General features: G+C 32.2%; 1 protein-coding gene across 1 annotated transcript; it reads left to right on the top strand.

Annotated features, from left to right (window-relative positions):
• LOC18589766 lies at positions 5,720–11,683 on the top strand. The gene is made up of 4 exons (XM_018128286.1): positions 5,720–6,571; positions 8,747–9,030; positions 10,024–10,251; positions 10,892–11,683. Exons 1-4 carry the CDS (start codon positions 6,148–6,150, stop codon positions 11,399–11,401), a joined length of 1,446 nt encoding a protein of 481 aa, XP_017983775.1. The 5' UTR covers positions 5,720–6,147; the 3' UTR covers positions 11,402–11,683.

The following is a 12,984-nucleotide window of genomic DNA, read 5'->3' as shown; positions in this document are numbered from 1 at the left end:
TTATAGTATGTTAAACTGTTTTATCTGTCTCTATTTACTCAGCTTTAGATATTTTAGATGGTATTTGTTTACTCACTGGGATTATATAATCTCACCACTCTCCTTTCCACCCATTTCAAGCTCAGGATAGTCTATAGATAGCTGATTTCATCGATGACCACCATTGGATTTGCATCTTCCAAACTATAGGTTCACAATCTTTCTTATTTTTGGTTATTCGAGGGCCCACTTGTTACTGTAAATTAAATTAAATACTCTGACTTACTGTATTACAATATATATGAATTTATTTTGCTTTTACGCTGTAGAAATTATTTATGCAGTGTTTTAAAAATATTATTTTATGAGAAAATTAAATATTTTTTTAATATTTTTATTTTATTCTAACAGTCATAATTTCACTTTAAACGAATATTTTAAACATCTAAATTTATTTTCGATTTTGAAATATGTGTTATGCACTTATATACTACATTATTAGCTGGTATTGAAATTTTCAAGAAAAATGACCAAAATACCCCTATGAGATGAAAATTATTTTTTTTATTTTTTTATTTATTTTATTGTTTTAAGTTGAAAATAGTTTAAAATCTTCTAGAACGTGATATTTGGCAACTGTTACTCACAGGGGAAATGAGAAACTGATATTAAAGCCTTACGGGGTTTCGATTGGCATTTCGGGTGATGAGTGTCTATCGGGACACCGCGGCGGTTGTCACGAGTTCGAGGGGAGTATCGGGTCGTGACATAAGAAATTTGTTTTGTTATAATTTTCATAAAATTGTGAGTCTCATTTGTAGTCTGCAATAAATATTCAACAATTAAGTACTGTCATTTGCGGTTTGTAATAAATATTTATATATATAGGAAAAAAAAGAATCCACTCTCTTTTTTCATGTTTCTTTATTTTTTGTTTTTTAGGAGAAAAGACAAAAAACTACACTTTTCAAATTTTGAAAGAAAAAGCAAAGAGAAAAATATTCTGAAAATAGAGATAAAGAAATAATGAATATTAAAAACTTTATCCTCTTCTTTTTTCATAGGATGGAAAAAGCAGAAAAGAAATATTTTTTTGCTTTCTCTTTTTTGAAAAAAGGTCACTTTGACAAAAAATTATACGAATTATTATTTGTTTTATCTACCATCCAGCTGCTAGGACAAAATGGTTCCTTTGTGTGTCGTAATTCAAGGAGTTTCTATGAAAGAGATTAATATGACTCTACATAAAAATTAACTTCCTACTGTCTTTTACATGCTAAGTTTAGATCTCTTTTACATGCTAAGTTTAGATCTCACTCGAAAGTTAAAAAGTTTTTAAATTGTTTCTTATTGTCATCTAACATGGACTAGTAAAGCACTCTGGTGCTCACCCGTTACAAGTCTCAAAAGGATTAAATTTAATTTGAGTGGAATCGTTTTGCTATTTTATGCAAAAGTTATCATCTTACGAGAGTGTAAGTAATTAATTCTCTTCTAATAAATAATAGAGTTTGAATAGAAAGCTTATACATAAATACAAACGTGTCGTGTGTGTGAAGTAACATACTAAGTCAATAAAAGTATTGTCAAAGTACAAGGTAAACGGACAAGTACTGCTATGAGCGTAGCTGATTGTTATGGTTGAGTTTGTAATTAGTTAGCATCTCTAGAGAAGATATTTTAAGAAATTATTTATTTTCCTTTCATTGATGCTTATCTATCTTTTGTGAATCACACCGGCCTATATTTTCAGTCATTTGCTTTGCTTTCTTCAGATGTTGATATAGGATCTTATCTGCTTTCAACCAATAAGACACCATACTCAAGTAATTATTTTTTTACTAATTTTACAAGTCATCTGTAACAATCAATTTTTCTCAAGGCCATCTGTATATAACATAAGTTTTTGAAACGATCAAGTGGCCAGAATTTGCGTCTCGCACTTATTTAATTCCAATTATTTTACTGAAAGGCGCTTTGGGTTTTCTGAGAAGATCTATTTAACCTTGAGGCTGGAGCATTGGTTTAAGTTCCATTGTTGCAGAAAAGCAAGAGATGAAAACAGAAAATTTAGTGCGTGCCTTGGTCATAGGAGATATTTTTAAGGTAATGAGATTATTGAGTTGAGTTGAGTTGAGTAGATATGGACTAAAGTGAATGGGCATGTGATATATGAAGACTTTTCTTGTCGAGGTGACGGACCCATAAATGGGAAAAAGGGCAAAGCCATCCCACCAGCACCAGGTTCACAATCATGAGATACATGACATTGCGTGGTTGTACCTCCAATCAAGAGGCAGAGAAAAGGAAAAGTGAGTTTGAATTTTGGAGCAAAAACCAACTGGTGAGACTTTATTCTGCTGAATAGCTTGGGTGTATCCGGTCAATTCTATCATTAAGAATCAAATAATGCGAATTGTGTAGTATTCGCAGTGAAATGTTGACCCCCAGCACCACCCCTTCCCCCCACAAAAAAAAAAAATAAAATTATATATATATATATATATATATATATATATATAGTTTTTGTGATTACAGCCTTTTTGGGTCAAGATTGTAAATTCCATGCTTGAAATATCCCTCAATTCTCACCAAAACCTTTCTCATCGTTGCGTTTTGCTAAAATCGTAGCTCCAACTGATCAATCTAATTCTAATTCTAATATTATTATATATTTGATTTTAAGTTACACAAGGGTTGTATTCATGACACCCACCTATTAGTTGGAATTACATTAAATTTAAAAGATATTTTGAAGTTTGAGGAAAATTCAATGGTAACTTTTTTCTCTTTTTTTCCTTCTTTTTCTCGTCATTTCGATTCATACGAATACATATTATTTTTAAATATTAAAATAAAACACATAAAAAAATCAAATAAAAATAAATTAAAAAATAGAATAATTTAGTACTTGTAGTCAAGGACGGAACCTCCTTATGTGATGGGGCCATGGCCTCTCCAATACTTTTTAAAATTTTTTTATAATATATATTTAAAGTTTTTTGTATATTCTATTAATGATCTCTTTAAAATAATTTTTTATTTAATAATTAAAATAAATAAATAATAATAAAATAATTTTATAGATCTCATTTAATTTTAATTTTTTAATTTATATTATTATTTTTATTTTTATTTATTTATTTTATTCATTTCTATTCCATTTGTTCATATGTTATAAGTTTTTTAAAATTTTTTTCTCAAATTTTTACAAACTATTAATCATATTTTTTTTCATTTTTGTTATGTAATATGTGGTATCTACCTTCTACTTGTTATATTTTTTTTTTTTTATGTTACACAGATTTTATTTTTTATAATTTTAATTTTTAAAAATTAATAAATTATTATATAGTTCTCAAATATAAATTGTAGTGTTACATTATTACTTCAAATTTCATCAGTGTATCATTTTTTTATTAATCTTGATTATGTAAGAGAAAATTAATTTGAGTATATTTTTTTATATGCTTTACGTTTTATATTTAGTTAAAATGAAATTATCTTGAATATATAATATTTAAATAATTTTGATTGTATAAGAAGAAATTATTAATCTTATATATCGTTTTTAATTATTTATATTTTATAAATTATAAATTTATATTTTTATTATCAATATTTTTATTGTTGATTGAATTTAACATATTAATTTTTAAAAAATTTTAATTTTAATTTTTTTATATTTGACCTCTCTAATAAAATTTGATGAACTCCGCCCTGCTAGCAGTAGTATTAAAATTATTACACATTCGCATTGAGTTGCTCTTATCTTTACCACTTTTCTTTAACTACTTTTTCATCCTTTTTTCCCTCATTTATTTCTTATTTTGCAGGATTATGTTCTCCATTTTTCGTGCCATTTTAGCCTTACGTCAGCCAAGGGGTCAGTCCTGGTAACGTCAGCAGCTTGGACAATTTACAACCACCGAAGCTCATCCAAACACGGACCAATAGTCGTGGTGAACTTGGCTCATGAGTCAAAACACGTGGTTGCATCGTGAAAATTCTGTCCGTCATTGGGAGCGTGGTAATGATCTACTGCGGTTTGTCTTGACTAAAATCATGGTACTATGCTTAGAAGCTTCGCCTTATTATCATTCTATTAGCTTATACGAATTTTCTTTTCTTTTCTTTTTTGGGCAATGTAATGTGCCGACTAATTTAGAAAAAGAACATTATTTTATATATTATTTACACACACACAGATGATGATTATTTTATATAATATATATATATATATTTATATATATTTCTGAATTTGGGATCATTTAGCATAAAATCTTCGTCATTTTGGTATTTTTGGCTTTGGGTGCACATTTCGTCAACAAGGGCATCATCGCTTGCCCTCTTTCTTCTTTTGTTTTTAGGGAACATTTTGTGGTTGAGGTTCAAACTAGGCATCAGTCGGCGCTTGACAAAATTGAGAATTGTACACACATAATAAACCAACAATGTCTCTTTGTTTTTAATTACCTTTAAATTAACTAGGGTTGAGTTTACATATACTGAATCATGTCATTTTAAAGGGGTATGGTGGTCTATTCAATTTATAACTTTATATTAGAATCTTATTAATTTATCTTACTCACCTCACCTTCAACCCTATTAATAAAAAGTACTCCCTTCCTCTTCTTTTTATTGTCTTTAATTGATTTCTAAGAGATTTAAAAAAAAAACTTTTTGAATTTGATGTATTTTATATTTAATTTTAAAATTTCTAATATAAAAAGTTTAAAAAATATATCTACAAGTATTTTTTTTCAAAAAAAATACAATTTTAAAATATGCAAGAAAGAAAAACATGAGCAATTGAATCAGAAATGAGACAAAAAGGATAACTTAATTTCATCTTTGTTTATCAACAGAAGTGATTTTTTTTTTTGTTGTCTTATTTATCATTATCTTAGTCTTTTATCCAAAATCATACTATTTTTTTTTGCATCTTATTTTTTAAAATAAAAAATAAAATTATACACAAAATGACAAACGTAACGTTTTTCTTTACTTTTGGTAGGTAACATATGAGAGATTGTGGTAATTAGCAAATCGACAAATACTACAATTTGTTGTATTTAAATATTAAAAAGTTTAACAATTTCGATAGTTCGTTAGCCTTGGTGAATCGGTGATATGGTCATATATACATTTAATATTATTTTGAATAGATTATTATATAGGTATTTTCCATTATATCAAAAATAAATTTAATAAATTAAGATGTGATGCCTAATTATTAAAATTTATAATGTGATCATGTATAGGTCTATATTATTTATTCATATGATGTTACAGTTGTCACTCTCTTTATCACATAAGCGCTGTGTTAATTTGATTTTTTTTTATAATACAATTTGACTTAATTATTTAATCAAATTAAATCTTAATAAAACATATTACTATAAAATTACTTTATTTAAAGTTTTGAAAGAGTATTTTTAAAATTTCAATTAATAAAAAAAGATTAAAGTTAAAAAAAAAAAGCTGATGAAAAAATCAAACTGAAACACTGATTATAAAACAAAAAGATGATGGCGTGATAATTTATAATTATAAATCGTAGTTTATAAAGAGAAAGATAATAGGAGAAGAAGACAAAGATGGGGCACTTTTTTGACTGTAGGATGTGATTAAGGAGAACAAGTTACTTGGCAGACAGATATGGAATTGTATTCTAGTATGAATCTAGAAGCACGCTGGCTACATGACACACACCAAACTGTGTGGTTCATGTCGTTGTTGTACTGTTAAACTTTGACCCCGCCCCTCATAATCTTTCTTTCTCCTTTCATGATTCCGAATCACTGCCTGCGCATTCCCCGAAATTAAGATTCCGTACCTTATCAATATTCAACAGTTCGTTTCCATTCTAATTCTCCCCCTTGACTTCCCCCTCCCTCCATTTTTCTTTCTTCTTCGAGCCATGTTTTCCCTTTAAAACAATATTGAATATTCCATCATTTCTCGCTTCTTCTTTCTCCAAACCCCCCCCGTTCCCCTTCAGAAACCCTCTCTCTTTCTCTCAAAAACTTTTCTTTCTCGAAGAAAGCCCTACAAGTTTTCTTATGTTTTCTCTTCTCTTTAATATGAGGTGGTGATCATCCAGAGTTGTTTTTTTTTTGTTTTCTAAAAAATTATAAAAGTTTTTCTGTTAATTTCGACCCGAAAATGCCCATGGACCGAACCCTACAATCGGAGAGCATGAGATCGCCCACCGTACTCTCAATCGAGTGTCTGAGAGGGAGCTCAAAAGCCGACGAATGGACCGGAGATATGCTCCAAACAGGAGATATCGTCGAGGAGATTCGAATTGGATTCGGGTCAAGTTCGGGGTCTAGTCTGACCCATAAGGCACCTTTTAAAGGCGGGAAGAGCGGAGTCCAGAAGATTCTTCACAGCTCGTATAAGAACAAGGAGACGTCGATTCTCGTCCGAGTCAGGCGAGGAGGCGACGACTTCGCTCAATTGCAGGCGTGTATCGTGCCTAACGAGTCTGGCGGGAAAAAGCATTATATGTTGAGGTCTATAGCGGATCCTAACTACGCCGTCGGGTTCTCGGATCGGACAGAGTCCGAGTGCTTCGAGTTGCAAGGTTCGTTTTTTTTTTTTTTTATTTTGACCCACCGAGTTGGCTCGACAGAGGGCCTGATTTTTTTGTTTATCTTTTTATTGTTTAAATAGAAATTCCGAGTTTTTGCGTGGACTTTGAAACTTCGATTTGGTCGTTGGATTCCCTCTTCTCTTCTCTTCTCGTCTGTTTGGTAAACGCAAATGTTGTCTTGACACACGTGTACTACTTGTGTATTTCTCCCCAATTTTTTAAGTATCAGAACAAGTTTTCAAATTTTTTCTTTCGTGGTTTCTCTTTTTTAAAAAAAAAGTCGATACAATATTTAGATAAAGTTGCTGTCGGATTTTTGAGCTGACAAATGGGTTCCCTCGCTTGTTGGGAAAGTAGTTTCCCTAATAATGACATACGATTTCACTCTATTTGGGCCCCACTTGATATATATTTTTTTTTATATAGAAATGAATTTTATAATTTATTTTCAATATGATATTTTAATGTCCAATCCCTTTAACTTCTCTCCCAAGTTTAGGTCAGGTCCAGTGTTACATTCAAAGTGTGGATGGTGCTCTAGCTATATTTATTTATTTACTCATTTATTGCTTTGATGTAGTAGGGGATCATTTAATGCTCCATAATTGAAATAACTTAAATGCTCACACGTGATTTTGAACGGTTTGGTGTAGAAAGTCAGTCGCTTTATTTGTTAACCTTATAAGCCGAGTATGAACTGAAATTTCTTGACACGGTAGTAGTGTAGATCAAGCTCTAGTCAGGGTTCACAGAGGCCCTCCCTCTATAATGGAAACTTTAGCTTTTTTGGGTTTTGATAGTCAAACTTGTTTCTTTCATTGCTGGTGAACTTCTCATTCTCATGGATTCGTTTTTCTCAACTGCGTGATACGAATGGGATGATGTTTCTTTTGTTATGCTATTTCACCTATAATCTTGCTTTGCTTCATTTACCACCTTTGGTCGTTCAACCGCTTTTCAACATCCGCTTATCACCTTTCACACCTGGGTTCCATCGGTGGGCTCTTCGAGTTCACACCAGTAGGGATTACAGCTTGAAAAAATATGCTCCCAGCAGGAAAACTTGGAAATAAGTTGGATCTTTGTAGGCTTGCACTAGTCTTTGGACTTCTAAAGCACTGATCAATGGTTAACTAGGGCCGTACATGTTCTGAAATGGAATTTATCAACATCCTTTTAGTCTCTTCTTGGTTTATAATTTCACATCTTCCAGTGATAGAAAACATGAAGATAAATTTTTGGCAATTGGTGGGAGTAGGGACACCCTGCAGAAATGCAACCTTAACCTGAACCATTGTAGTTTTATGTTAGTTGAAAGATGTGATGATGATGTCCTCAAGCTGAAGACCAGTGCCCACAAATGATTTGATTATTAATTTAAAAGCATCTTTTGTAATTAGGGGAAAGAGCACCTTTGTAATTAGGGGAAAGAGCACCTTTGTCTTTTCCATCGTAGATGGTGCTTTCTCCTGATGCAAACTGTTCTGGTTTAGTGGATACCAGCATGATGTGTGATATTTCTTGAGGTATTTTGCTCTCCTTTAACATTTCATCATACATTGTATTTAAATATTGCCCCAATCCATGACTGGGTTTAGGGTCTTGTCCTTATTCCTTAAAGTGGTGTGTAACATGCCATAGGACAAGTTAGTCCATACAGAAAAGGAAAGATGTTAGTTGGTTCTCTGGCTATTTAAATATCCTGTAATTGTTAAGGACAGCCTACATCTTTATCCCTTCATGGATCTTTTACCATTCCTTATCTCTACTGCAATCAATGCTAATAAGATATTTGAAATCCTAGTATCGTATTATGGATGTAAATTGTAACCTACAAAGTGTGCTTTGATAAGTTCTAAATAAGCATACATGGTCCCGCCATAATGCCGCTTGAAGGTCTCTTCAACTTATCTAGTAATATGGTTTGCTGGATTTATAGTTTTGAATAGAAAAACTGAATAAGTAGATGAATGGAGTATTGATGATGCTTTCTTTTTGACCCATTCTGCCCTTGGATGATCGCTATCCTTTAATCATTGTGTAGAAATTCTTAAGAAGTATCATTAAGTGTTCTGCATCGACCCATAACTTGTTGAAAATAAAAGTTTGAATCTTCTTCTATACTCTTTCTAATTTCTGATGCAATCTTAAATAATGAGTTTGCAGCTTCAAGGAACTCCAGGATGGTCAGTGAACTATCAAGGACACGGCTTCAGGATGGATATGTCTCGTATCCATGGGAGAGAAGGATGCAGGAGGTGCTATCAGTTCCAAACTCAAGCTCTTTTCTTTCTATTCTCCTCCTTCCAAAAGCTTCAGATCGAGTGGCTTCTCGATACAATGACTTGGAGGATACTCTTGCTCGAGCAAATGCTTGGCTTAATGCATCGCAGGCCTCTGGGGTCCCCATTGTTTTCATGAATATCCAGACGGAATCTCTGCTTACTAAGGTACAGTCCTTAGCCTCAAAAGCTTTACAATACAAGCTGAAGTGAGTCAATATCTTCAATGGGAACATCACAATGTTGTTTCACCACTAAATTGCATGCCAATTTAGTATTTACAGTGTTCTAAAGGACATGTTACAGATTATTAAAAAACAAAAATAGCAACATGATGCATTAATAGCTATATGGAGCTCTTCCTCTGTACCCAATAGCCGATGGTTGAACTGAGCAAAAGAGACCTGATGCCATTTGCAATTGCAGTATCTTTTTCTGTAGTACAAGTACTAGGTGAAAGAGAGGATCATACATGGCATTACGGGACAGAGTAGCTATTCTCAGTGAACCAAATGTCCACAGCATAGATTCTGCGTATTCAATATGTATACATAATATTCCCTGCGTTACGCTGTTTGGTCCCCTTCTTATTCTATTTCTAGAAAATAGTTATTCCATTCTCCCTATAATACATGACGGTATTTACTATGTTAATGCATAGAACAATGTGTAAAGAAGAATTCCTGGTAATTTAGTATTCTTCCTGAATTTATGTATCATCCTTGCATCTATAAGCAATTCAATTAACTCCATAAAATACAAGAAAGTAACAATATATTCCTAATTAAGTAGTTTAATCCCTCAATTGGATTCTTTGCATTCTTCATCATCATACCTTCTTATCATGCAAAAATTGTGAAAGACTGCCATTGGTATAATTACGAAACATGAAGGTTGCCAAATATGCTATAGTGCCTTGTAAACTAGATGTTAAATGGATGGTATATAACTTTTAACACTGTAGAGAGGCTTCATTCAGGTGCTGTTCCATGGACATTAGTGGCCAAACACATATTTAACTCTGAGATATGTCACAAATGATAAATTCATATACGTCTTCTATCTAGGAGTAACATTCTCTCAGGTGGACCATTTAGCGAAGATTGTACATGTTTATGTGACTATTGAAACTGAATTTTTTTTCTTTGATTTTTGGAGCAGATCTCAGGAGAGACAGCCTCATCTACTGTAAATGCTGGGTCATTATCTGATTTATCAAACCTAGCTAATGCAAGCCTGTATGGTTTTGAGGACTACCATGGGGTTGACATTGGAGTTGTTCGAGCAGTTCGTCTATGGTATGCTCCGCTTGCAGAAGAAATTCCAATTGAGATCAAACTAAAAGAAGATGATACAAAGCTTGGGTTTGCCATTAGCCGCACAGAAGAGGTCTACTATCTGAATCTCCATGACTCTATTCTAGGGTGAAACTAGGATTTCATTTGAAGGGGCTTCAAATAAATTACAAATATATTTTTCATTTATAACATCTTAATACTAATTTATAACTTTAAAAATTATAAAAAACAGGATAAGCAAAAAGTTTTTGATCAATAGTTTAGCAAAATAGAAAGAAGAAAGAAAGACATTTTTCGTTGATCTTGATCCAAATGAAAACATGATAACTGTTCATAATTTTTAAGTTTGGTACATTTTCATCCTTATTTCTTATCATACTATTCGCTGAGCTTAAATTTGCTGAAAAGATGAATTTCACATTATTAATGCAGGGATATGATAAGAAGTAATAGGAACTCATAGTTTTACTAAATAATTAAAATACTTGGAAAGGAAAACTAGTAAAATCTTAGCTATAATCACAAACTGGCATATGCCCTTACTTACGAAGGCACATAAAGTATTATACTATCAGGAGCTAGATTTATGAAAATAAAAACCAAGAGTTATAATGGAAATAGCCTTGAAGAGATTATACTAGGGGAGTTCGGCATATGCTGTATCCTATAGTTAAAGGATAATATGAAGAAGTTTATACATTATTTGCTTATTGTTTTGTGTGTAATAACAGGGATTCATCTATATTTCTTCCGTTATGGATGGTGATGAAAATGTGCCTTCGACGAGATCAGGACTCAGCAATCTTTACAAAGAATCAGTGAGTGCATCTAGGCTCCTGGTTGTCTCAAGATTGTCAAACCAGAAGGTTCTTCCATGGATGGTTTCTTCAACCGGAGCTGTTCGATGCTTCGATACCGTTTCCCTAAGCCAGAAGCTCTCACTACACCGGCATGCGAACGTGCCAATTCTTATGCATGTCTTTTTGTGGGATCAGTCATTGGTTTCCCGAGGTTTTGGCAGTGCCAGGCTTCGGATTCCTTCTCCATCAGTGTTACCATTGCCACCTGAAGTTAGATTAGCACACCAACCTAATGAAAATCAAATACTGCCTCTGCCACCTGAAGAACCAAATGAGAGCATAGTCACAGGCGAGCAGCCAGAGGTGAGACTACAGCGAGATACAGCTGGGGAGGTGTCGTTTAGATTTCATGATTTTTCACTTCCTAACAATTGGGTGTGATTTTTGTACCTCGTATGATGATTCTCTGCTTCATTGTGTATATATAAAAATTTTACAAGTAGGCGAGTCCTTTGAACAGAAGCCAGTTTCAATCAGGTAGCTTGTTTCAATCAGGTAGCTTGAGCAAGAAAATCCAGAATAAAGTTATAGACAGAGTTAACACAGGATAGTCAGATATGGATACATGGTTTTTGGGTGTACTCTTTCTTTGGGGGTGGGTGCATATAGGATACAGGAACTTTGTGGCATTCACATTTTTGTATGTTTGTTGGCATTTCCTTATTTGTTTTTATACCAAGCATTTGGGGCGTAAATGAGCTACTCTAGCTTGGGTGGGGCCAGTTTGAGTGGCTTATAAGTTAGGTTATTAATTTTTAATGAAAATATAATTATTATTATTTCAATAAATAAGGTTTAAAGACTAATTAAATAATCCCATTATCAAAAACCTTTTTTGTATATAATTAAATTAAAAAGAATTAATAGCCTCCTGCTTGCTTGTCGTGTTTTTGGTCTTGTTCCTCCTATTTCTGCTAAAAATGAGATTCCATCTCTTCATTAAAAACATAAAAAGAAATTCAAGTCTCATGCTTTTTCCACCATAATATTTGTATTTATAAAAATACTTCTATTATTCTTTATATATATATTAGCTGTAAAATTTTTAAACTCCACGGGTAAATCATATATGTCAGCTAGTTAGCTTGCGCCTTGGGCAATGCAAAAGATGGTTTTGCCTACTTAAATATTTGTAAACATACCAAAATTAATATTCTATGCACACTTATATTTAATTTTCAAATATTATAAAATAATCTAAAATTCAAACGGAAACTATCATTAAAAATCCAAACTTTTTAAAAACACATATATGGTAAGTAGTACTATAATTATAATATATATATATATATATATCTCTTTTAATCTTGCCAAAGTTATTCATTCGTTCTAACCTTTTAATTTTGTTACCAAACTCTTTCTTTTATTCAAAGTCATTCTTACTAATTAAACTTAGTAGTTACATTTGAAGTAAGTTCTAGGTACTTGAAGTATGCCATTAATTGTAGCACAATTTAAATGTCTAAGTATGACTTAACAACTTCTTTAGCCTTTTTTTTCCTTATTGCTTAGATTCAAGTTTCTTTAAGGATGTCTCATATCAATCATAGGTCAAGAAAAAATTATTGAAACATAAATAAAAGTCTTATACTTTTTTTTTTATAGCAAGTATTAGAACAATTTAACTACATTAGTTTAGGCCATGCAATACTCAAAGTATCAGCTAATAACAAGGAAACTAAACCAATAGGAGGGGATTCAAATACATGTAACCCCAAAGATAAATTGTCATTATGGATGGCCATCTAGTTGGCACATTGATTTGCTTCACGATGAACGTGAGACAGTAGGCATTCTCAATTCCTTTGAAGCAGTATCCAATCCGGTTATATAGGGTTAAAGTACCCTATAATCGTGCTCGAGTAGTAATTTTACTTCCCGTATCGGGTTTAGGTAGGGTTCAAATATCACCCCTTGGGTACCCGATACCCGAACTCGATTATATATTTTTTTTTACTTTTATG

This window comes from Theobroma cacao, chromosome 9, assembly GCF_000208745.1.
Source record: "Theobroma cacao cultivar B97-61/B2 chromosome 9, Criollo_cocoa_genome_V2, whole genome shotgun sequence".
Taxonomy (NCBI): domain Eukaryota; kingdom Viridiplantae; phylum Streptophyta; class Magnoliopsida; order Malvales; family Malvaceae; genus Theobroma; species Theobroma cacao.
The sequence above is the reverse complement of the archived record's forward strand: the minus strand, read 5'-3'. Positions and strand labels throughout refer to the sequence as shown.

Coding starts and splice junctions, on each gene's coding strand:
- LOC18589766 (XM_018128286.1), top strand. CDS start 6,148: ATGCCCATGGACCGAACCCTACAATCGGAGAGCATGAGATCGCCCACC. Junction 6,572..8,746: donor CGAGTGCTTCGAGTTGCAAG/GTTCGTTTTTTT, acceptor ATGAGTTTGCAG/CTTCAAGGAACTCCAGGATG. Junction 9,031..10,023: donor CGGAATCTCTGCTTACTAAG/GTACAGTCCTTA, acceptor TTTTTGGAGCAG/ATCTCAGGAGAGACAGCCTC.